At 35.5% G+C, this 26617-nt stretch overlaps 1 protein-coding gene across 10 annotated transcripts in view; it reads left to right on the plus strand.

Annotated features, from left to right (window-relative positions):
* Positions 1-26617, plus strand: part of SMG7 (SMG7 nonsense mediated mRNA decay factor) — a 92033-nt gene that overhangs the window by 40592 nt on the left and 24824 nt on the right. For 9 of the 10 annotated variants that reach the window (XM_059412751.1, XM_059412745.1, XM_059412744.1 and 6 more), the window contains 4 exons: positions 12303-12334; positions 14623-14740; positions 16441-16573; positions 25269-25440. In XM_059412751.1, the coding sequence (XP_059268734.1) occupies positions 12303-12334; positions 14623-14740; positions 16441-16573; positions 25269-25440 (455 nt within the window). The remainder of the gene's footprint in view (positions 1-12302; positions 12335-14622; positions 14741-16440; positions 16574-25268; positions 25441-26617) is intronic. The other variant, XM_059412753.1, reaches the window with a different exon arrangement.

Here is a 26617-nt window from a genome sequence, read left to right on the forward strand (position 1 = left end):
CAGAATCAGGCCTGTAAATAGATGGTTTCCAGAAGAAAGGAGGTTGGGGGAACAGGCAAAATAGATGAAGGGGAGAGAGAGATACAGGCTTCCAGTAATGAAATGAATAAGCCACAGGAATAAAAGGTACAACGTAGGGAATCTGGCCAGTGGTATTGTAATAGTGTTGTATAGTGACAGATAGTAGGTACACTTGTGGTGAGCATAGCATAACATAGAGTTGTTGAATCACCGTGTTGTACACCTGAAACTAATGTAACATTGTGTGTCAGCTATACTCAAAAAAAAAAAAAAAGAACATCAAAAGCTAGCTTTTCCCTTTTCCCATCTGGGAAATTACATTTTCTCTTATGGTTTTAACTATCATCAGTGTCCTGGTCACGCCAGCACTATATCCCTAGTCTTGATGGCTTCTCTGTGGTTGATACTGATCTCTAATTTCCTGCTCATACACCTGTATTTTCTCATATATCCAGCTGTCCAAGCTTACAAACTAGGAATGATTTGGACTTTTTTCTCTGCTTTAGCTTTCCTTCTACTGATTTTACTTCCAGGCATTTCTTGAATCTAGATTTTTCTCTCCATCTGTATTGTCACTTCCTCCCTTCTAGTCTCGCCCTTTAAAAATCCATCTTTCGGGGCATCTGGGTGGCTCAGTGAGTTAAGCCTCTGCCTTCGGCTCAGGTCATGATCTCCGGGTCCTGGGATCGAGTCGCATCGGGCTCTCTGCTCGCCAGGAAGCCTGTCTCTCCTCTATCTCTGCCTGCTACTCTGCCTACTTGTGATCTCTCTCTCCATGTCAAATAAATAAATAAAATCTTTTTAAAAAAATAAATAAATAAAATGAAATCCATCTTTCAGGCATGTTGTTGTAATCTTTTAAAAATGAAATTCCGACAATGCTGTGCGCCTGCTTAAAACTCAGCACTGGTTTCCTATTACTTAAAAGATAGAATCTGATCTCTCTAACGTGTCATGCAGGCTCTCAGAATCTGCTTTCTGCCTTGGTTCTCCAGCTCATCTCCTGTGGCTTTCTACCTTATATTTTATGTTCCAGTCTCCCACCTTCATGATTTAGCCTAACTTTTATTATTATGTCACTTCTCTGCCTGGAAAAAGAATTCCTTCTTGCCTTTGATATTTCCAGACAAGGGCTATCACTTAATAAAACTAGATACACATTTTCAAAGAACATTTTCAAATAACAGAAACTGTAGAATAAATGTTTAGTACTGGATAATGTCAGGAGACTTGAAACTTCATGACAAACTATAAAGTGCCATGGAGAGAAAGCAGATCAGTGTTTTTGTTACCTCTTACTGAGAAGAGCTCCTCCAGCAGCATCTTCCCTGGGTGTTCTTTTCGAAGTGAAATTCAACAGTAGAGTGATGGGATTTTTCTTTTTTCTTTTTATAAATACCATGAGACTTGGTGATATCTTAGAGATCTATGTAGATTGTGTGTTTCGTGCATGCATGGGTAGGCTTATACTCAGCTTTAGTATGTGGCCTACTGTTTTGCACAGATGAATATGATTAGGTTATTATATTTATAATTATAATTGATGAATACTTTTGTTATCCCAAGTACTTCTAAGTACTCTATGAAAATAAGTAAACAAATTAACTTAAAATAAAACCTGCTGTGGCTTTTATTTAAATTTCAGAAAAAGAAGTATATTCTAGCTTACCACCCAAAACAAAAGAAGCTGATTCACCTTTCTTTAGCAGCTGTGAGTTTAGAAGATGTTGATTTATTTTCCTTTGTTCTGCTCATAGAAGAAACAGGTTTAGAAGTTCAGGTAGAAAGAATCTTCTACTGTGTCTACCTGTTTTGGAGCTATCTTGTATTTTATTTTCTTTATTTAATTTTTAAAAAGATTTATTTACTTTAGAGAGAAGGAGCACATTGGGGGGAGGGACAGAGGAAGAGGGAGAGAGAGAGAATCTCAAGCAAGACTCCCTGCAGGGCTTGATCCTAGGACCCTGAGATCATGACCTGAGCTGAATCAAGAGTTGGATGCTGAACTGACTGAGCTACCTGGGCAACCTTGGAGATATCTTGTATTTTAAACCACAAACCTTAATGTGCGTTCTTAAGAAAGATCACTCTGTATATGTTACTTTGCATTGTTATGTAAGTGCTGTGTATAATCAAGATACTTGTTAAAGAAGATAAATATTAATTTTAGTATTTTTTTCTCTAATTGCATTATAAAAATCATTGCAAAATGTTTAAATATTGAAAGCCCTAGTTCTGTGGGTTATTACCATTAAACGTTCCAGTTGTTTTTTCTTGCTGTCTTGTATAAGAGGAACTGTGATGTAGTGGTTAGGAGTTAGGCTCTGGAACCAAACTGTTGAGGAGTTCAAATGCTGCCTTTACTACTTATTAACTTGATGACCTAAGACGTGTGATTTAACCTTTATTTCCATGGGTTTCTTCATCTATGAAGTGGGTGTAATAATAGTTCATAATATGGAATAAATAATTTATATAAAGCCGTTAGAACAGTGTCTGACAGTAGTAAGTGCTGTATTGAGTATTGGCTATTTCAGTACCTGGTACATTAAATACATTGGGTATATTTATAGATTTTGATGATTATGTTGTCTCCAAGAATATTGTTTCACGTTGTTAGCTTTCAGTGCATTGTTTATCACTGAATGTTTCAAATTTTATCCTGCCTTTTTTTTTTTTAAATATTTTATTTATTTATTTGACAGACAGAGATCACAAGTAGGCAGAGAGGCAGGCAGAGAGAGAGAGGAGGAAGCAGGCCCCCTGCTGAGCAGAGAGCCCGATGTGGGGCTTGATCTCAGGACCCTGGGATCATGACCTGAGCCAAAGGCAGATGCCTTAACCCACTGAGCCCCCCAGGCGCCCCTTTATCCTGCTTTTTAATGACTTTTTTATTGCTTGATAGAAGTGCTTAATTTCTCTTATAAAGAAGTGACACGATGTGTTTAATAGTTTGAAAGCTCTGTATTTCTTAACTATTTAATAATGCTATTTTATTATTGAAGACATGATGATTTTTCATTTTTGAATTCTTGGTTCATTCATTGTTTTCATTAATTCCTTCAGCTTAAAGTAAGAATAAAGAGGAACTTATGTTGCCAAAATCTTTTACCAAGAGAAAACATTTAAAAACTCTCTCTCTTTATATAGGCATTGGCTATAAACTAGAAGATTAAACTTTAACATTATTGGTCTTAAACAAAATCAGTAGGTCAGTCGAGGTGTAGTAGTTTTTCTTTATGAAATAATCAAGATAGCCAATTATGTACTAATATTTATGAAAGCAGTTACTATAAGACTACACATCTGTTGATTTGATTTCCTAAAAAAAGAAAAAGAAAATTGTGTAGTGGTGGGGGATAGGGATTTGTCTTCTTGCGAGATGATAATTCTCAGTTTAACCCTCTCACCTGTCTAAATGGGTATTTTTGGTACACAGGAAAAAGGAAGGGTTAGTAGGTAATAGTGTATAACCCTAACAAGGTTTTAAATGGTTTATAGATTAAGTCCATCAAAAAATAGCATGGCCTGCGCATAGTAACTTTACTGTTTGTTATGTGACACTGTTTTTTTTAATATAGTTCTCTTTGTGATAGGATTACTACATTAATAAAAACATCATTTCTCTGAGGAAACTGTTATTGATGGTTCCCCATATGGGAAAACTATTTGGTTTGGGAACTTGTAGATACTTTACTTCTCATTTTTTGATCAAGTACTCCCTAGAGCAGGAGAGGCAAAGTTTACTGTAAAGGAGCCATATAATAAATATTGGAGGCTTGGTGGGCCATGTGGTCATTGTCTCAACTATTCAGCTCTACCTTTGTAGCAGAAAGCAGCCATAGACAGTATAAAAATGAAGGGGCTTGACTGTGTTCTAGTAAAATTTATTTATGAAAATGGATTCAGAGTGGAGGAAGGAATTTCACCCACAGGCTGACCACTGTACTAGAATATGAATTTTACTTCGTGTGGTCTTTTTATTAAAAATCTCAGGTAGAATTTATTTTCTAGTTTTAAACAAATCTTTTAATTTAGGCTAGATGACTTAAATGTTAGTGTTTAATTGACAGAATCTGTGTTAGCTTTTTAAGTCATATATTTTTTTTTTTCTAGTTTGAAAGAAGTAGAAATGATTGGACTTTGGAGTCAGGAAGCACTAAGTTTGTACTTAATTGTACCTAATTGCTTTGTGGCTGTGGACACATTACTTCACATTGAAGAACTTAAATTTCCTTGTTTATAGAAGAGGAATAATACTAGATAGATATCTTTAGGTTATTGTGTTTTCCATTTAGCTCTCTTTTCATCAATTCAATTTAGTAAGATTATGTTTGTCATTAATGTGTGCCTTTCAAACTTTAGGAGAGAATTAACAGTGTAGAGATTGAGCATCTCTACTCTTGTCATACTGAGGAATCAAAACTCCTTGAATTTCAGAATGCTTTAACATTTATGTCAAATTGTTTTGTTACATTTTTGTACTTTTGTTAGTCCTTGAATTTTTAGTTTTTCTAAACATTCTTAGATTATGGTATGTAAAAATATAAAGTAAAATTTTGATCTTTGTTTATCAATGGAAGCCTGTCACAGAATTGGCAAGACATGAGACATTATTAGACTTACATTATCTTCTTTTACTGACAGCCTATAGCAGAAGCAGATTATTTGTAAATGGTTCCTATTGTATACTCAATAAAATTTTTTTACAGGAAGTTAGTATCCTCATTAGGCAGATGTTAGCATACTAAAATGATATTTGTTCATTTTTATACGCAAATCTTGCTTGGAATAAGAAAACAACCTTTACACATATGATTGTAAGTATAAGATATCTTGTATATACTTATATGAATTTTTTTCAAAGATTTTATTTATTAATTTGACAGAGATCACAAGTAGGTGGAGAGGCAGGCAGAGAGAGGAGGAAGCAGGCCCCCCCGCTGAGCAGAGAGGGCAACATGGGGCTCAATCCCAGGACCCTAGGATCATGACCTGAGCCAAACGCAGAGGCTTTAACTCACTGAGCCACTCGGTTGCCCCGAAGACAGAGGCTTTAATCCACTGAACCTCCCAGGCGCCCCTACTTATATGAATTTTTTAACCAATATGTGGGAGCACAGTAAATACATTATTTGTAACTTTGCAACTCAGGGACACAATGAAAATGTTGAATCTAGTGAAGGTGCATAATTAGCACTGGCTTTCTCAGTATAAGGTTCATAAATAATACTCCAGGAGGAATTTTGTTTTCTTGGAGGGGTGTGTTGTCTTGACACAGGTAGGATAGAATATATGGCTTTTTATTTTAAGTTTTTATTTTAATCTTAGTTAACATGGGTATATTTAACATGGGTTCAACACTTCTGTACATTATTCAGTGCTCATCATAAGTGTATTCTTAACCACTATCACCCATTATACCCATCCCCCCATCCACCCCCATTCTGATGACTATCAGTTCTCTATAGTTAACATTCTCTTTCTTGGTTTGTCTTGCTCTTTTTCTTTTTTTCTTTGCTCATTTGTTTTGTTTCTTAAATTCTACATGGAAGTGAAATCATATGATATTTGTCTTTCTGTGACTGACTTAGTTTTCATAGGATTGTACTCTCTAGTTCCATCATGTTGTTGCAAATGGTAAGCCTTCATCCTTTTTTATGGTTGAATGATATCCCATTACATATTATATTATACCACATCTTCTTTCTCTACTCACCTATCAGTGGACACCTGGACTACTTCCATAATTTGGCTTTCATAAATAATACTGTAATAAACAGAGAGGTACATATATCCCTGTGAGTTAGCATTTTTGTATTTTTTGGATAAATACCCAGTAGTGTGATTATTGGATTATAGGGTAGTTCTTTTTTTTAAACTTCTTGAGGAACCTCCATATTGTTTTCCACAGTGAAAATTTTTACATTAAGTTTACGTTACTACTAACAGTGCAGGAGGGCTTCTTTTTCTCCACATTGTTGGCAGCACTTATTATTTCTTGTATTTTTTATTTTAGTCATTCTGAAACATGTGAAGTAATATCTCATTGTGGTTTTGATTTGCATTTCCCTGAAGAAGCCTAATATTGAGCATCTTTTCATGTGTCTGATGGCCATTTGTATGTCTTCTTTGAAGAAATGTCTGTTCATATATTCTGCCCATTTTTTAATAGGATGATTTGTTTTTTGGGTATTGAGTTGTGTAAGTTCTCTATATATTTTAAATACTAACCCTGTATTAGATATGACATTTGCAAATATCTTCTTCCATTTAGTAGGTTGTCTTTTAGTTTTGTTGATCGTTTGCTTTGCTGTGTAGAAACTTTATTTTGATGGTAGTACCTGTCATTTATTTTTGCTTTTATTTCCCTTGCCTCAGGAGCTATATCTAGATAAACATTGCTGTGGCTGTCAGAGAAACTACTGCCTGTGCCATCTTCTAGGATTTTTATGATTTTAGGTCTTTAATCTGTTTTGAACTCATTTTTGTGTATGGTGTAAGGAAGTGGCCCAGCTTCATTGGTGTTGGTGTTTCCCAACACCATTTGTTGAAGAGAGACTGTCTTTTTCCCATTGTGTGTTCTTTCCTCCTTTGTTGAAGATTAATTGACTGTGATTAATTAATTGTGGGTTTATTTCTTGGTTTTCTGTTCTGTTGATTTGTGTCTGTTTTTGTGCCAGTACCATACTATTTTGATTATGGCACCTTTTTAAATCTGGAGTTTTGGTAACCTCCAGTCTCGTTTTTCTTTTTCAAGATTTCTTTGGCTATTTGGTGTCTTTTGTGGTTCCATACAAATTTTAGGATTGTTTTAGTTTTATGAAAAATACTGTTGGAATTTGATAGGGATTGCATTAAATCTGTAGAATGCTTTGGGTAATACTTACATTTTAGCAATATTTTTTCTTCCAACCCATGAGCATGAAATGTCTTCCCATTTCTTTGTGTCATCTTCAGTTTCTTTCATTAATGTTTGATAGTTTTCAGAGGACGGGTTTTTCACTGCTTTGGTTAAGTTTATTTGCAGGTATTTTATTATTTTTGGTACAGTTGTAAATGCGATTATTTCCTTAATTTCTCTTTTTGCTGCGTCATTATTAGTGTATAGAGATAAAACAGATTTCCATATATTGATTTTGTATCCTGTATTCTGGGACTTTAATGAGTTCAGTTCTAGTAGTTTTTTGGTGGAGTCTTTAGGGTTTCCTATAAATGGTATCCTGTCATCTGCAAACAATGCAGAAAGTTTTAACTTCTTCCTTACCAATTTGGATGCCTTTTATTTCTTTTTGTTGTCTGATTGCTGTTGGTTGGGACTTTCAGTGCTGTGTTGAATAACAGTGGTGAGAGTGGATATCCTTGTCTTGTTCCTGACCTTAGGGGAAAGGCTCTCATTTTTCCCCCATTGAATATATTGTTCACTGTGGGTTTTTACTTTATGGCCTTTCCTGGTATTGAGATATGTTCCCTCTCAACCTACTTTGTTGAGGGTTTTTATCATGAATGGATGTTGTACTTGTCAGATGCTTTTTCTGCACCTGTTGAAATGATCATATGGTATTTATCCTTTTTCTTATTGATGTGCTGTATCACATTAATTGATTTGTGAATATTGAACCACCCTTGCATCCCAAGAATAAATCTCACTCAATTGTGATGAATGATTTTTTTAATGTGTTGTTGAAAGTGGTTTCGCTAGTATTTTGTTGGCGGATTGTTGCATCTATATTTATGAAAGATACTGGCCTATAGTTCTCTTTTTTTATGTGCCTTTATCTAGTTTTGGTATCAAGAATGAATAGAATGAATGAATTTGGAGGTTTCAAATAGTACAGATTTGGGGAGTTTTCCTTCTTGTATTTTTTGGAATAGTTTGAAAAAAAGATACTAACTTTTCAAACGTTTGGTAGAATTCCCCTGTGAAGCTATTTGGTCCTAGACTTTTGTTTGTTGGGAGTTTTTTTGTTTTTATTATTATTCTTGATTCAGTTTCTTTGCTGGTAATCTCCGTCTGTTTAAAGTTTCTGTTTCTCCCTGCTTCAGTTTTGGTAGGCTATGTGTTTCCAGGAATTACTAAGCATTACTTCTAGGTTCAGTTTTGGCATATAATTTTCCATAATATCTCTTAAAATTGTTTGTATTTCTGTGGTGTTGGTTGTTACTTCTCTTCTTTCATTAGTGATTTTGTTTGTATGAGTTTTCTCTTTTTTGATGCGTCTAGCTAGAGGTTTATCAATTTTATTGATATTCTCAAAGAACCACCTTCTGGTTTTATTGGTCTGTTCTATTGAAGTTTTTAAAATTTCTATATATATTCATTTCTGCTTTAATCTTCATTACTTCCTTCCTTCTGCTGGTTTTGAGTTTTGTTGTTCTTCTAGATCTTGTAAGTGTAAAGTTCGGTTGTTTATTTGAGATTTTTCTTGTTTCTTGAAGTAGGCCTGTATTACTGTAAACGTCCCTCTTAGGACTGCTTTTGCTACAGCCCAAAGATTTTGGACCATTGTATTTTCATTTTTATTTGGTTCCAGGTAATTTTTTAATTTCTTCTTTGATTTCTTGATTGACCCATTCATTGTTTAGTAACATGTTATCTAACTTCCATTTATTTGTGCTCTTTCCAGATTTTATTCTTATGGTTGTTTTCTAGTTCCATAGCATTGTGGTCAGAAAAGATGCATGGTATGACTTCGATCTTTTTTAATTTGTTGAGATTTGTTTTATCACCTGATACGTGATCTGTTTTAGAAGATGTTCATGTGCACTCGAAAAGAATCTATATTCTGCAATTTTAGGGTGAACTTTTCTGAATATATGTTAAATTCATCTAATCCAGTGGGTCATTCAGAACACTCTTTCCTTGTTGATTTTTTTGGTTGGATGATTTGTCATGTATCAGTGTAAGTGTTAAAGCCCTCTACTATTTTTGTATTACAATTGATTAATTCCTTTATGCTTGCTATTAACTGTTATTGCTATGTATGAGGGTGCTCCCATGTTGGGTGTATAAATAATACACAACTTTCATATCTTGTTGGATTTTCCCTTTTATTATTATATAGTGTCATTATTGTCTGTTGTTACAGTCTTTATTTTAAAAGTCTCTTTTGTCTGATACAAGTATTGCTACCCCGGCTTTCTTTTGACATCCATCTGTATGATAATGTTTCTCCATCCCTGTACTTCCAATCTGCAGGTGTCTTTACGTCTGAAATTAGTCTCTTTCATAGGTGGCATATAGATGGATCTTGTTTCTTTATTTACTCTGTTACCTTGTGTCTTTTGATTGGAGTATTTATTTACATTCAAAGTAGTTACTGATATTTATTGTTGCCATTTTACTTGGTTTTTGGTTGTTGTTGTAATTTTTCTGTGATCCTTCTCTTGCTCTCTTTCATGGTTTACTGGCCTTTTTTTAGTGATATACTTGGATTTTGGATATTACTGGTTTTAGATTTGTGGTTGCTCTTAGGTTTGTATGTAACATCTTCTGCAGGGTATATGATATTCTTTATTAAATTCTATGATCTTAAGAGGTTTTAATGGTAATAAGCCAACAAACTTTGTGAAAGTCGTTTGTTTTAATGGCAAAAGTTTAACACCCAAAGCAAACAGTGAAGCTGGGTTATATTGAATAATGGGATTTGAAATGATGTCTTGGTTGAGGATAAAGTATAGGTGTTTATTTATATTGTTTATTTATACTGGCAGTTATCATAACATGCTATTCTCTTGTTTGAAAGCTTAATTTTAAAAATATATTTTTTAAAAGTTAAGAAATGAAAAATTTCACCTTATGTTTTGATGAAACAAATTCACAACTGATACTAGTTAAGTACATACATTTACAGTAAAATTTTAGAATCCCTGAATATTCTCTAGCTTTTATGTCATATTTTGTTTTTAGACATGGAAATCTTGGGATGCCTGGGTGGCTCAGTTGGTTAAGCGTCTGACTTTGGCTCAGCTCATTATTCCAGAGTCCTGGAATGGAGTCCCACTTTGGGCTTCCTGCTCATTGGGGAGTCTGCTTCTCCCTCTGCTCCTCCCCCTGCTCTTGCTCACTATCTCAAATAAATAAAATCTTTAAAAAAGACATGGAGGGGCACCTGGGTGGCTCAGTGGGTTAAGCTTCTGTCTTCAGCCCAGGTCATGATCTCAGGGATCTCAGGGTCCTGGGATCGAGCCCCACATCGGGCTCTCTGCTCAGTGGGGAGCCTCCTTTCTTTTCTCTCTCTGCTAACTGCTCTGCCTGCTTGTGATCTCTCTCCCTCTGTCAAATAAATAAATAAAATCTTAAAAAAAAAAAGACATGGAAATCTCATAAGTTTATATACATAATCTTTTTATAGTATATGAACATGATGTATCCTCTTTCCTTTCTTCACTTAAAAGATATTTATTGAATGCCTACTCTGTGCTAGGCACATGTACTAATAGGTTGTGATGGTGAGCATTCTTCAAATCTGTGATACGTACTATGTTGAAAGAAATGAGTGCTTTAAGAACAGAAAGTAAGGGGCACCTGGGTGGCTCAGTTGGTTAAGCAACTGCCTTCGGCTTGGGTCATGATCCTGGAGTCCCAGGATTGAGTCCCACATCAGGCCCTCTGCTCATCAGGGACTCGACTTCTCCTTCTGCTCCTCGCCCCTTTCATGTGCTCTCGCTCTCTCGCTCTCTCTCTCTCTCAAATAAATAAAAAATAACAAAAAAATTTTTTAAAAGAACAGAAAGTAAGAGAATCCATCATCTATCAAGTGACTTTTTTTTGAGAAAATAATGTGTCTGACTCAGACCAAGGATGAGTAGTAATTAACCAAAGAGGGCAGGACTCTTCTTTACAAAGACCCTGAATGTGAAGGGAGCAAAGCATTTGCAGAGACCAGAAGTCTAGTAACTGGAGAAGAGATCAAAGAGAGAAGAGAGTAATGGTAGAAGGAGAGTGCAGACTCTAATTTTTAGAGCGCAGGGAACCTTGTAGGATGCTTTAGTAAAGATTATAGTTTTTACCCTAAGAGCAATGGGAAATCATTAAAGTGTCTTATTTGAGCAGTTGGTAAGATCAGATTTGTATTTTTTTTTTTTCATTAGAGGTGGGGGAAGGGCAGGGGCCGAGCAAGAATCTGAAACAGTCTCTACACCTAGCACAGAGCACAAGGCAGGGCTTGATCCTGTATGACCCTGAGATCATGAACGATTAACCAACCGATCCACCCTGAAGCCCCTCAGATTTATATAAAAGATCCCTCAGATAGCAGCAGACAGAGCAGTATGAAACAGGACAAGAGTAAAATAGAGAAAACAATTTTGGTGGCTTTGCATTAGTCCAGGAAAGAGTTCAGAACTTGAGTGAGAGTAGATGAAGAAGTAGTAAAGGGAAATCAACAGATTCAAGATATATTTAGTGGGTAGAATTCTCTGAAGTTGATAGATTACCAGGGGATTGGAAGAACGTTGTCATGGTGACATCCAGGTGTCTGCCTCTCACAGTGGGAAAGCAGTGATAGATTTGGTAAGGTAGAAACACCAGAAAGAGACCCCTTTCCCGCAGGTGGATCAGAAGTTCACTTTGGGAGCTCTTGAAGAATGTGAGAGAAAAGAAGCGGCAGCGAGAGGAGGATAATCTAGGACAGACAGACAGGAGATTTTGAAAAACTTGTGGAAAACTTGGGCATGTTTAAAATACTAAGGGATCACCTAGACAGGGAAGTTTTCAAAATTATTGAAAGAGAGAGGAGATAATTAAAGAAGCAGAAGTCCTTAATAAAGGCCAGAAAGAGCCTACTAAGTGGAATTACTGATCTTAAATAAGAGATGGAGTGCCTCTAGTGTTTGCACCGGAGAAAGGAAGAAGAGGGCTCTGTGGGTTTAGCAGCTGGGCTAGCCTTATGAAGACACCAGAAGTCAATATCTGAGGAGAGTGGGAAATTTGAAATAAGTACAGTGATTAGTGAATTGAGAAACATAGGATTTCCTAGCTGCTTTGAGGGAAATTTTTGTGTTTAATGAATGTCATTTAATGTTATCTTAAAATCAGATTTGGAGGAAAACAGCAAGAATGTGAGCTCCACTCATAGAATTCATGTATACTTTTAAGTAATGGCATCATTGGCCAAGACCTAGGCTACCCTGGATACTAAAGCAGAGACCCTCACATATGGAGGTGCTATACCTCTTTATGTAGTATATGATTTCATTTAACTTTTAACTTTCAGGGTTATTTATGTTGAATAGGCCTAGTTTGTTTCTAATCAATGTTTTTTCCCCCCCTTTTTTAGGCAGGCAGAAGTCCTGAAGGCTGACATGACAGGTATTGGCTCACTCATTTGTTTTTCACACTTATTTTATACCATTAAATTGAGGGAAAGGTGTCATCTTCCCTGTATTACTTGTTGCACTGTCCTAGTTGCCAGAGGAATGATAACTTACTGTTTGCTTTTAATAATTACTGTTTTTGAACTTTGAATTCTTACTTAGATCATCAAGAATTTTGAATAATCTGTGCTATACTGAATTAAATATTAACTAACTTAATGCATATAATCATTTAATTTTTATGAACTGCTTATCATCAATTTAAGACATTAAAAAAAAGAATGCATATATCATATTAAAAACATCTTAGGGTATTGGGTTCATGTCTTCCTGTTTATATTCCCCAATCTTGAATAGTAATTAGACCTTGAGAAAAAATATTTGTAGGAAAACTACTAAAAGTTCTTGAAATTGAGTGAGCTGCTTTGCCACCTTTCTTTTTTCCCTTGTCTTTTTTGTTTTGAATAAATAACCAAGGTGATTTTGAAAGAATAGCTGGAAGTCACTAGAAGGAGCAGATGATTTTAACTTTCCAAAATTGGGAAATATATGACAATGACTATGTAGTGATCATTGTGCTCTCTGTAGCAGCATATGGTGTCCTAAAATGTAAACATGTGCAAATGGATCTCATTCTTATTTTTGAGAACTTTAGTTCTAAAGTGAAATCCACAAAGAAGAGTTAAACTTTTACAACAGTATTCTGGCCAAAATTTACAATCAAGAAGGGATAGGCTCTAGATGTCTTTTTCTCAACATTGCAGTCTAATGTTAATGTTAATGTTGATCCTATTGTTTTAAGAATTCGTGGTTAATATCATTATCTTCTTGTTCAAGGAAAAGAGGGAAGAAAGCTAAAAGCACTTTTAACAGGTTTACTTAATGTAGTACCTCAGTTCCTCCCATTATTAACATGACTGCCATCGTCTTCCGTACTATGGGTATTAGTGTCAGCTCTAAGCTACTGTATTATGCTTTTGTATTGTCCTGTTAGGCACAATATGCATTATGTGACAAAAATTAGACTTGGAGCAATTTTCAGCTAGCTATACCTTTTACTTTTTCTTAAGTATTGAATACCCTCAGTAAGTAGGCTTAGAGTTTGGCTTTTATAAGGAACATTTGACTGCCCAAGAACATTAACTTGGATATTAAGTAATTTAAATGATAGTCTGTCTGATAGATCAGAGTTAATGATCCCTTATTATCCTTCCCCTGCCATAGTTGAATTGAAACAAGATTGAATAAATCCATAAATCTGTTTATTTAGTCATTAAAAAACTAATAAGGGACCAAGAAGCTGATACTACACCCAGCTTTTTTGTAGCCAGCAAACTCTTTTGAGGATTAATTAAAAAACCGGTTTTATTTGTAGGCTTAAAGAAGAGTAAAAACTGTGTCATTGTGCTGTTGCAAAATATTAAATGTAACCAGAAGCCTAATTGAAATATCTGTTACTAGGTTCTTCTATTGATGCAGCTAACTATCAGTTACTGCACTCCTAAGCCTAGTAACCGGAAAAGCTGAAGTGTCTTGCAGGATTCTGGCAGACAGTATGGCCCAAGCTGGGTATTTCATTTAGTCCTAGCCTGACTTCCTTTCCTCTTGCACCCACTCTCATTTGGCCTCTTGAGCAGTTCAGGCAGTGTCTGCTATGAATTCTTATTTACATGAAAGGGCAAGTATGAATTGCTCACAGAATTTCTTGGCAAGCAATTTACCAATCATTAAAATAACCCTCACTGTTTTGGCTTTATTGGGTTGATACATAGAGAATAGGAATGACAGCAGAGTGTGTAAACAGCTGCTGGATTATGAGCAGAGATGAAGATTCTGTAAGGACAGTTGTGAGAATGATTCAAAATAGAAAAGCTGCTTTGGAGAAAGAAATACAGTTCTGAGAGTAAACAGACCATCTTAGCGGCCCATCATTTTAAATGGGGTGACTTCTGAGGCATATGACTTCCTCTGATATGAATACATAGAAGTCTAAACTAAAGCAAAGAGTACACCATTCATTTTTTTGGCCTTACTCATGTCATGATGTTATTTCAAAGCCAAAAGGCAAATTCAGAAACATTTCGAACCAGATTTAGTCATTAGCCAAAAGGTGAAAGTTATTTGAAAATATAGTAGTATAAAACTTCCGCAACAGTCTGTGGTATCTACCTAAAGCAGATGTTTGCTTTGGGAAATGGAGAGGAAAGGAGTCATTGGTGTGGTATAATGTTAACTATCTCTTTTTTTTTCTGTCTCTGTTGTTTTGTCTGTTTTGTTACTCAGATTCTAAGCTGGGTCCGGCTGAGGTCTGGACATCCAGACAGGCTCTGCAGGACCTGTACCAGAAAATGCTAGTTACTGATTTGGAATATGCGTTAGACAAGAAAGTAGAACAGGATCTGTAAGTATCATCATTTGGGATGTCCCTGTAAGATCAAGAGTATTACCAAGACTTTAGGATAGAAAGGAACGATTTGGTTATTTTTTCTTAACCTATCAGAGTAAGCGCTTTCAGTGAAAGAAGAAATTCTAATACCTGTAATACTTGTGGGTTTTTGAACCAAATATTTAACCGTTCGTATTACTTCATATAGTCTTGGGTGACAGGAGAAGTGCTTGGATTTGAATGTTTTTAATGTCTTTAGGGCATATCATAAAAACAAATCTCTATATATGTATTTCAGATACTAAGAGACAGTGTTTGGATTCTCTGTGTGTGTTCAGTCCTGCATTTAAGCCATTTAAGCCAGTCCTGCATTTTAAGTCATGGCTTGAAAAATTCAGTAGTGAGCTTTAGATAAATCTCTGGTAAATGTGATTCTATAAATTTCTCCTGAAGAAAAATGTGTTTGCATTGTAAGGGAAGTTCTTCTTTTTATAAAATAAGTAGGTGTTTCCTTTTTTATTTTTTCTTCCCCTAATAAGACTAAAGAAAGATTTTGTATATTTAGGCTATTCCACTTGTTCTTTCTATGAGAGGTGAAATGGCGATGACCAGATTCCCAAGTGAGTAAATAAATGCCTGTTGTGGAAGGCCTTGCCTTATAAATTGGAGCAGGGATATTAGGCTGATGGAAAATTAAAAATCAGTTTAGAATATTTCTATTCAGAAATGGCTATTACCCTAAGTTGTGGTGAAAGTTAGTTTTTCCTATCGTTTATACTTTTCTTAGATATTTTATATTTTTAGGAGTTCTAGTAATAAGAGAGCTTAATCACAGCCACTCAAAATCCATTTCCATGATATTAGAGTCAAGGATAAAATATCATCAGAAATGCTAAGGGAGTGATTGTCCTCATAAACCATTAAAAATACCCAGTACTCTTGAGTCTCAAAGTTGAGGTTAATAGACCAGGTAGGTTGTAGACCTTTTATCTGTGTTTGCTTCCTTTAATCAAAGCAATTCTAGCTCCATCCTAGTTCCTTTTTTCCCTCCTGTGGTTTCCAAGTTAAGGAATGACTGTATTTCCCCATAACTGAATATAAAATGATTCTCTATATAGCTTGATTAATGAAAGACATTTTATAATGGGATTTTGGCATGCCATATGTCAACATTGTGTTTTTTCCTATTTTAAATAGCCAGAATTGAAATGTCAAAAAATGAACTTATATTTCAAGCTCTCAAGAAAATATTAACCCCAAGAGAAATAAAAGTCTTAAATAGAATTAGAACAGAGTGCTGTGGGAAATAGATTTTATGGAAATAAGAGATAGGACTTAGTATTTTCTAGAAGAATTTTCAAAAAGAATTATTTCTTCACATAATGTATGGCAATTCATTAATAGCTTACTTTTACTTTGGTCTTGCCACTGTAGTTCTGATTTTGTACTAACTCTAGTAGCTCTAAAAGATTAATAACTGAAGCCACAGTGTGATTATTCGAACATGGGTAAGTGTTTACTAAGGTCAGTTGGATTCTGCTGCATCTGTAGTCTTGCTCAAAGAGGAGCATAAAGTTATTTAAGTAAGTGAATAACTTTAATGCAGGTTTACTGTCTAGTGTGTTATAACAAACAGTTCTTTCTTGTTCTCAGGGGGACCAGTGTCTGCCCAGTGAGTCACTGCTATACCAAATAGAATTACATTTTGTTTTCAGCTGGAATCATGCCTTTAAGAATCAGATCACAACACTACAAGGCCAGGCAAAGAATCGAGCAAACCCGAATCGGAGTGAAGTTCAGGCAAACCTTTCTCTGTTCCTAGAGGCAGCTAGTGGCTTCTATACTCAGGTGAGTTCTGCATTTATACCAATTCTTCTAGAAAAATTGTGAATGTGCTTCGTACATGTCTTGTTGTTCGTATAAACACTTTTTGTTAACACTATGTGGGCCATCCAGGAGTTGATCACCTGTAATCTGACATGAATAAACATATCCCAAATTGTTTACCATAAGACTTTTCAAACAATAAACTTTTGACCAAAAGTTGGTGTTTTGGCTTAAAGATTGGAGGTATAATTGTGTGCGTAGAAAATGGATAATGAGTAGGAACAAACCATGCCTTAGTGATAACAGTAGAAGTAATCAGTTATAAGTGGTATTAGAGCAAATGTGAATTTATGAGAATGGGTATAGTCATTATGAAAGTAACAGCTGTGTTGTACCAGGCAAGAAATCATCAAAATTTGTGATACCAAGTGAGTTTTCATAGTATTATGTGTTCAGTAGAATTTATCTGGGGCTTTAAATGCTATTAAACTACTTAAGAAATGGAGTAGATTTTGCTCCATTTTAATAATAAGCCATTATTTATCATCCTCAGAGACTTACCTTGTCCTTGGTTACATCCTGCTATAACTTCTAAGACAGGCAAGGTGAAAGAATAAATTAATCTTCGGGGCACCTCAATGGCTCAGTCAGTTAAGTGTCTGCCTTCAACTCAGGTCATGATCTCAGGGTCCCAGCATCGAGCCCGGCATAGGATTCCTGTTCAGAGGGGAGTCTACTTCTCACTGCCTCTCCCCTTCCCCATCATTCATTCTCTCTCAAATAAATAAATAAAATCTTTTTTAAAAAAAGAATAGATCTTCCTGAACGGTGATTTTTCTTTAAGCAGAATCTTGTAGAAACTTCATCTCATCCATTTGCAGTAGCATTCATATTTTATTTAATAAAATGTGTATAAACTCTCATCTTAGAATGATGAGCTGAGGTTTTAAAGATCTTGGACTCATCTTTGGCCATTCTCTCTATGTTGCTTCTTGACCATTGCTACCTGTATTTTGGCTTCATTTTGGTTGTATCATTTCTTTGAAAGAAGGAGAAGAAAAGACTTTGTGTTGGAAATTGTCCCATAGTTAGCCATCATCTTAGGGAGACTATTTGTTTTACTTAGACTAAAACATTCTTCACAGTTCATTATTGAAAGAACTCAAGTATGGTTCTTATTCTCGAAATTTATTTTCAAATTTATGCCAGCTTCTAACAGTAAAAGTCAATGTTTCTGGAGAGAGGGCTTGTAGTATGCTGCTAACTAGTCCTTAAAGTAGATGTTAAAGATAATTCATTCCACAAGTAGCTTTTATTTTATTTTTTATTTTTATTTTTTTCAGTGGCTGATTTTGAGTTTTTGTTTTGTTTTATTTTGTTTTTATTTTTTATTTTTTTATTAACATATAATATATTATTAGCCCCTGGGGTACAGGTCTGTGAATCGCCAGGTTTACACACTTCACAGCACTCACTATAGCACATACCCTTCCCAATGTCCATAACCCCACCACCCTCTCCCTAGACCCCTCCCCCTGGCAACCCGCAGGTTTGTTTTGTGAGATTAAGAGTCTCTTATGATTTGTCTACCTCCCGATCCCATCTTGTTTCATTTATTCTTTTCCTACTCCCAAACCCCCCATGTTGAATCTCCACTTCCTCATATCAGCGAGATCATATGATAATTGTCTTTCTCTGATTGACTTAACTTTGCTAAGCATAATACCCTCTAGTTCCATCCACGTCGTCGCAAATGGCAAGATTTCATTTCTTTTGATGGCTGCATAGTATTCTGTTGTATATATACCACATCTTCTTTATCCATTCATCTGTTGATGGACATCTAGGTTCTTTCCATAGTTTGGCTATTCCACAAGTAGCTTTTAAAAGCCTACTATTTGTAAAGCACAATACAGATACTGGGGATATGGAGGGGAAAGAGTCTTCCTTTAAGGGAACATAGAGTCTGAATCAAGAGGTGGATACATTAATAGATACTCTTTTTGCTTTCTGATTATAAAAATAATGCATACTTATTTCAAGAAATTTGGAAATTACACAAAAATAAAATTTTTAAAAATTAATTTTCCCATTCAGGATAGATTACTTTTAGTATATATATCCTTCTGGTGTTTTAGTAATTTTGAACATACAAGACATATAAGACAAATAGCCTTATATCTATCTGCTTTATAAACAATGTAAATTTCCCCTTGTGTTGTTAAATAGTTTGATAAACATCTTTGAGTATAAAGCATTTTCTCTAATATTGGATTATTTCATGATAACCAATTCTTCACTGGATGGTGAATGAAATCACTGGATGAATGAAATTTTAAAACTGTTGATACATGTTGGTTTCCTGTATTTCTGTCAGCAGTGTATTCAAGTGTCTGTCTTGATGAGTGTTGCCAGCGTTGTGTTTTCAGTAAAAGTAAATGAATGATTAAATGAATAACGCATATTTAATAAATGGAAAATGACTTTTCATTTAAAATTTAACATCTGAATTGCTAGTGTTGAACTGGATTCATATTTTATTAGATATTTGTATTTTATATAAATCATCAATTTACTTCCCCTGTTCATTGTTTGGACCCTATTTTTTCCAGAGCTCTTTATACATGAGAGATATTAATTTTTTATTGGTTTTTGGCAAATATTTCCAGTTTCTCCTTTTGTTTTTCATTTTATTTAGAGCCTCCTAACGTTACCTGATTTTTTTTTTGTAACGTAGTCTTTTCTTTGTCCATAGATCAGTGAATATTTAATAAGGACAATGATATTTCTATGTAAAGGAACAAATAGATATTATAACTTAAATCATTAAATTTGAAAATAACACAGTGTCTTAAAATAGAGTAATGATTCAATTATGGCGTATCTGTAAAATGGGAATTTATGAAACTATTATAAGTGATATTTATGATTTTTTTTAATGATGGAAAAATTATGGCATTATTGAGTGGAAAATCATACAAAATTATGTATACAGTTTGACTCATATGTAAATTGAGGCGTCTCAGCTCAGAGTATTAACAAAAATGTTGTCTCTTTCTCCTTCTCTCCATCACTACTTTCAGCTGTGCTTTGTTGAGTTCCAGATTTCCGTCATAACTTCTTAGAAAGATTCTGTAATGTTCTGGTTGACTTTACGTTTTTGAAACATAGTCTGTTTTTTAAACTCCAGTCTCGTTTCTGATTTAGATCTATTTTCCTTTCCTTCCCTATGCAGTAGAAACTGGAATTGTGAATGAGCACAGCTGAAGTAGAGACTCTAAGCAGCTGGCCCTGGTGGAGGGAGAAGGAAAGCATTCCATGTTGCAATATGTTTTTACAGTAGCCATTGTACAGATTGGTTTGTCATCTTGAAACATGATTCTTGACCTTTTTTAAGGTACTATATATGTAATACATTTCCAAAGCTTTAATTGCACATTGATGAAACATCTGCAAGGAAGGAAAGCAAGAATCATCGTTTTTATTGAGGGAGCATGATATTTGTAAAAAAAAAAAGAAAAGAAAAGAAAAATTTGGGCAGGTGAATAATAAAATCGTGCTCAAATTATCTGATAACGAATATACATGAGTGATCTAATTTTGAAATTTATTTTTTCAATTATTATAGTCATTGATTTTCTCTACTTGCTTTCCTTAGGCAGTGGTTGAGGAAATACAAAATTGTAGAATGAACGTCAATAAACTTTTTCAGATATTAGCATTAATAGAACTTTTTACTTCCATTTTTATGTTGTCTTGGTTTGGTCATTGAAACAGTTAATGGTGTTGCTAACAGTAATGTTTTATACATTTTTCTTGATTACATGCAGTGCAGATTAAGCCACCAGATTGAAGGAATAGACCGAGTCCAGGTCATTGTACAACCTTACAGGACAAGATGAGTTTTGAATTTAGTCTTTAAGTATAGTTGCAAGCCATTGGAAAGGAGGCCAGGGAGTAACATGATAAAGTTTGCACTTTTAGAAGATTATCCTGGCTGTTGTATGGAGGATAAATGGAAAGAAATTGATGGATTTTTTGAAGAATAGCCAGTAGACTTGCTGATGGATCAGATTGGATATGTGGAATCAGGGTAGGGGAAGAATTATCAGGTGACTTGAGGTATCAGATTGAGCAGCTAGATTACTGCTTGTACCATTTACTGAGATGGGGAGTACTATAGAGAAAGCAGCTATGCTTGTGTTAAATGAGATAGCCTATTGTGCAGGTGTCAAATAGGAAATTAGATAAACTTGGAGCTCAGTAAAAAGGTCAAGGTTGGAGTAAATTTTATGATTACAATAAAAAACCCTGACTTAGCCTGACATTAGTATTTGGTATTTAAAAATCACAGGACTAACAAAGAGTGATTTGAAGGGGCACATGGCACCCAAATGTCTCTAGAAGGATTGTCCACAATAGCCACAATATGGAAAGAGCCCAGATGTCCATTGACAGATGAATGGGTAAAGAAGATGTGTGCACGCGCACGTGTGTGTATGTGTATAAATAAAATGGAATATTTCAGCCATCAAAAGAATGAAATCTTGACATTTGCAACGATGTAGATAGAACTAGAGGGTATTATGCTAAGTGAAATAAGTCAGAGACAGATACCATATAATTTCACTTATGTGGAATTTAAGAAACAAAGCAGATGAACATAAGGGAAGGGAAGGAAAAATAAAATAAGATGAAAATTGAGAAGAAGTCAAACCGTAATAGACGCTGAACTCTAGGAAACAAACAGGGTTGCTGGTGGGGTGAGGGATCGGGGGTGGGGTAATTGGGTGATGAGCATTAAGGAGGACATGTGATGTAATGAGCACTGGGTATTACGTGCAGACTGATGAGTCACTAAATTCTACCTCCAAGACAAACTAAATAAATAAATTTTTAAAACCACAGGACTAGGTGAGAACAGGTTAGCACAAGTGGAGCCACCATTGCAGTAGTAGAAAATCAGATACAGGCGACTTAGAAGCCAAGAGAAAAGCATTTCAATAAGGAGTGAGAGTGATCAACTCTGTTGAGTGCTGCTGAGAAGTCAAGTAATGGGATTAAAAAGTGACCAATTAGATTTGACTACATGGAAGTCACTGGTGACATTAACAAATACTGTATTTCTTCATTTCTAAACTATTTTTTCATATTTTAGCATCTCTAAAACAGGGATAAGTTCAAAGAAGATTGTCAGTCACTGTTTAATGGGCAGTATTTTTTTTTCTCAGTGTGATAAGTAATAGTTTATTTTATAATTTGTGGTATCTTGGATTTGATGCATTGTGACTTTGGCAAAGTGGTGGGGATAGAAATCTAACTGAAAGGAATTGAGAAGAGATTGATACCTGTCATCCTCAGCTACAATTTCTGTGAAGATGGTCATTTTGTAAGCCATTGAAAGCATGGTACTTCAAGCCAGAAGGAAATTCTCAAAGTAAAGATGTAACATTCCGCTGTAGGTTTTTTGAAAACATCAAAGAACTGAACAGATAGTTGTTACTCTAAGAAAGTGGGAGCCAAAAGGAAAGTATCACTAAGTTTCTGTAGTAATTTGAAAGGTGATGTTCTGTACCTTCATCATTAGTTCTCCATTCTTAACATAGGGCGAAGAGCTAAGGAGCAGTGGAATAGTTCAATACAGAGTTTTCACAGAATAATTGCCAAATATAGATCTGTTTCTCTTCTTCATTGCCACCGTACTTCTGCATCTAAACCCACTAGAGATCTCTCACCCAGAACCTCTGAGTCCACAGGAACTTTTCTGGTATCTTCCTCTGCAGCCCCTGGGTTCAGACAAAGATTTTATTAGAGGAGGCATTCCACATGATGTTCCAGCCATGTTTGATTTACCTTTCGTGAACGTCCTTTTTTCTTCTTGGTAGATGTTCCACCTTGCCTAATTTTCTAGTCTGTTCTTTCAGTACTTACCGAACTCCATTCTCCACCACCTGTCATGTTTCTTCGTGTCCTCTTCTGCAGTCATCTGGTTTTGTTGTGTTTTTTTCACCCCATTTTTTTGTTCCATTCTATACTTCTTGCCTTTAATGTTTCCTCATTCTAACCATTCTGGCCTTTAACTTGTTTACCTAATTTTATGCCAGCAAATTTATTGCCTATAACAAGTATATAGGTATAAGTAAAGCTGAAGGAGATAATTTCTTTGCTTAGTAAGAAAGGGTACACAGAACTTGTATTCGGTTCTGAAAGTGGTTTTTAACTTAGGAAAAATGTGGGACATTTCAAATCCTGAGTGGGGTCCTCAGGATGTCTTACTTTATATTTTGAGTTCTGCACGTGTTAGAAAGAGTGATGATAGAATAAAGGTATTTCTAATTCTGTAACTTGAGTCAAATCACTTGGTATTTCTGTTGCTTTCATATCCTCATCTGAAAAAGTAGAGCTTTATAACTACATATACTGTATTGTTAGTAGTTTATCACAAGGATAAGTGAGACAAATGTATCAAATAACCTAGGGAATAATGTTGACTATAAATGTAGATTATTCTCTTGGCTTATGCTCACGGTCATGTTTGATATCCCTTGCTATTCACTGCCCCTTCCCTTCCCCACTCCCACTTTATTTACCTGTCTCGGTCATTTAGTCGTGAGCTCTTTAAGAAGGTAGGTTTTCTTGCTCATCTCTGTCGCTTACCGTGTTGTCTAATACAGTACCAGATGTGTGAATGAAGCTATTTGTAAATAAATATTTGAATAAATGGGAGTAGAATGCAACGAGTTCTCTGGGGGCCAAGAATGAAACCCTTGGGGAGCAAGGTAGGGGGAGAAAAGTCTTTGGATAAAGGGGACTGAAAAGGAATGGTTGGTAAGACAAAACAACAGCTACAAAGCAACACAACAGCTAGCAAAACTCAGTGATGAGTCATAAGGTCAACTGTTCTAAATGCAACAAAGAGATCCAATAAGATGATGACTGAAAGTGTCCATTGTATTTGCTTATTAGATAACTGGTTGTCGTATGGACAGCAGTTTCAGTGGAGAGGTGGTGGGGTGGCAAGAGGGTTTGTGTGGAAGGCAGATCATAATGCAATAAGGAGCGACTAGGAATTCAGAAAGCAGATAGCACATATGTAGTCCTCTGAAGGAGTTTGGTAAGAAAAAGAGACATTAAAAGGTTGCTGGAGAAGGAATCGAAGGTCAAGGAGGAGAGTGTTTTGGTTTGGGGTTTTTTTAATTATTGTTTTCTATAGGTGACACTTGATATTCGTAGGTTACAGCAAAGAAGCATGGGAAGTTGGAAGTAGACATAAGAGAGAGGGGATGATAGGCAGGAGGCAGACAAGAATGAAATAGGTATGCTTAGGCAGAGGAGTTAGTTCTGACCAGGAGGAGGTTCCTTTAATAGTGAGATTAATGGAAAAAGGAAAAAAATGGGTGGTTTATATAATGTCAAAAGTCCCTTCCAGATCTGTAATACCATCAGATCTGTTATATATGCAAAGATATGAACTGACCTAGGGGTTAAGAATGTAAATCTCAAGGGGGAACCTGGGTGGCTTAGTGGGTTAAGCGGTGGACTCTTAATCTTAGCCCAGGTCTTAATATCAGCATCGCGAGTTTAAGCCCGTGTTGGGCTCCATGCTGGGTGTGGAACTTACTTAAAAAATCAGTCGGTCTTCTATCTCAGGGAACTCCTAAAGTCTGACAAATATGTTGGCTTGTATTTAAGCCCTATTTGTAACCACCCAATCATTAATGTTATTTTGTATGTGTTTCTTTCTTTCTTTTTTTTTTCTTTTATTATGATTATTTGAGGGAGAGATAGAGGGAAAGTGGGTAAGCATAAGCGGGAGGAGTAGGGAGAGGGAGAGAGTCTCTCTAGCAGACTTTTCACTGAACGAGGAACCTGAGGCGGGTTGATCTCATGACCCTGAGATCAAGACCTCAGCTGAAACCAAGAGTTGGTCTCTTAACCAACTGCACCACCCAGGAGCCCTGGTTTTTATGTTTCTAAGAGGAATAGTAGATAATTTCTTGGACTAGCTTGCTAAATGTGAATGAATACGCTATTTAGGTAAAGTCGTTTTTAATAATGTTTCTGTTCCTTTTGTTTATTTTTTTAAAAGATTTATTTATACATTATTTTGGGGTGGGGGACAGTGTGTGTGAGAGAGAGAATCCCAGGGAGACTCCCCTGTTAGGGCAGGGCCTGCCAGTGGGCCCATCTCAGGAGCACTGAAATCACTACCTGAGTAAAAACCAAGAGCCAGATACTTAACTGACTGAGCCACCAAGGTGTTCTGCTTTTCCTTCTATTTATTTATTTATATTATTTTAAAGATCTTATTTATTTATTTATTTATTTATTTGAGAGAAAGAAGGAGGGACAGAGGGAGAGAAGCAGACTCCCTGCTGTGTGTGGAGCCCAACTCTTGGGCTTGATCCCAAGACCCTGAGATCATGACTGGAGCCAAAATCAAGTCAGATGCTTAACCGACTGAGCCACCCAGGCGTCCCCACTCTGTTCCTTTTAGAGGCACATCCTAGATGGCTCTAATATTTGAGAATTTAAAAGATAAGATTTATAATAAATGTTAAGTGTTATCGTATCCTATTTTCTTCAGTCTTTGCTCAGGTCTCAGTAGTATATGATATTAGGTACACATGTTAAAGTATATAAACTTTACTGTTAGAACACTTCTGACTTACCGATTCTGGCTTATCACTAAGTCTTATTCATGTTTTCCTTGTAGTTATTACAAGAACTATGTACAGTGTTTAATGTAGATTTACCATGCCGTGTGAAGTCTTCCCAATTGGGAATTATCAGCAATAAACAGACGCATACCAGCGCCATAGTGAAGCCACAGTCTAGCTCCTGTTCCTACATCTGCCAGCACTGCCTCGTCCACCTTGGAGACATTGGTGAGCCTTTGGTGTGAAGGAATTGCTAATACATTCATCCTTTTCTTTGGCATAGTCACAGAAGGAAATTCCTTTCCTTCAAACTAAGGATTGCACACAATTTAGATGGTCATTATGGAAACTAAAATGTAAATTAACTTAAATTTTCTTAATATTTCGGAATTGGCAATGGATCTTGAAGGTGTCAACTTTCATATTAAGATTTAAGTTTCCTTCAGACTCATGCAGATGTAGGCAAATGAATAAAAAGTGTAATCAAAGCTAAATTTTTCAAAGTGGTGCCATGTCTTCTAAATTCAAAATATCCTCTTGGAATTGTAGGGTTTTTAAGTTACTTCTTCTGAAGCTAGCTTGTCTTTCCTTCCTATCAGTTTATTAAAACCTCTTTTTAAAGTGTTTCCTTTTTACAGTTAAATTTTATTAATATTTTATATATTTTATCTGCGAGTGTTCTGTAACTTATCCTTAAGGTTAACCTAAAAAGGTTGTAAAACAAATTAACTATGGGATTATGTTTCAACTGTCCTCAAATAATAAGGAATGGAGAACATTACTGCTTTAAGTTCAAAGATTTTTAGATTTCTTGATATCATAAATCACTGACCTCCATGCACAGTCACATCAGAGTAAGCACCAAGTTCTGCGCGGAGAATCAGTGAGTAGTGTATTTAGGTTGTTTTTGCTTTTGGTGTATTCTGTGCACACACATGCTTAATATTGCAGTAGGTATGAGGCATTTTCCAAAATCACTGTATAAGATATTGAAGAAATACATAATTTTCAGATCATATTGTATAGTGTTTTTTATTTTGTTTTGTTTTTAAGTGCCATATAACTCACCCCTTCTTGTGGGCCGGCTCCAGGTCACCAGCATAGTCCATAATGGGAGCTGGTGATGCATGACACTGGAGGACCTGAAAATGGGGGCTAGGTAAGCTTTAAAATTGGTTACATGATGAATGTCCCAAATAGGGAAGACCAGATGGACACTTTACGCATAATCCTATAGTTAATTTGTTTTAACATATCTTCGGTCTTTAATGATCTTAAATTAATTTTAATGTGTTTATTATCTTTAGAATTGAAAACTGTAGTTGCTTTGGAAATATTACCCTACTGGTTTTCTATTCATTTGTTTGCTTGTTTTTAAACTAAGCGTTCATTTTTCTCCTTTCAG

Source organism: Mustela nigripes, chromosome 10 (assembly GCF_022355385.1).
Source record: "Mustela nigripes isolate SB6536 chromosome 10, MUSNIG.SB6536, whole genome shotgun sequence".
Lineage (NCBI taxonomy): Eukaryota > Metazoa > Chordata > Mammalia > Carnivora > Mustelidae > Mustela > Mustela nigripes.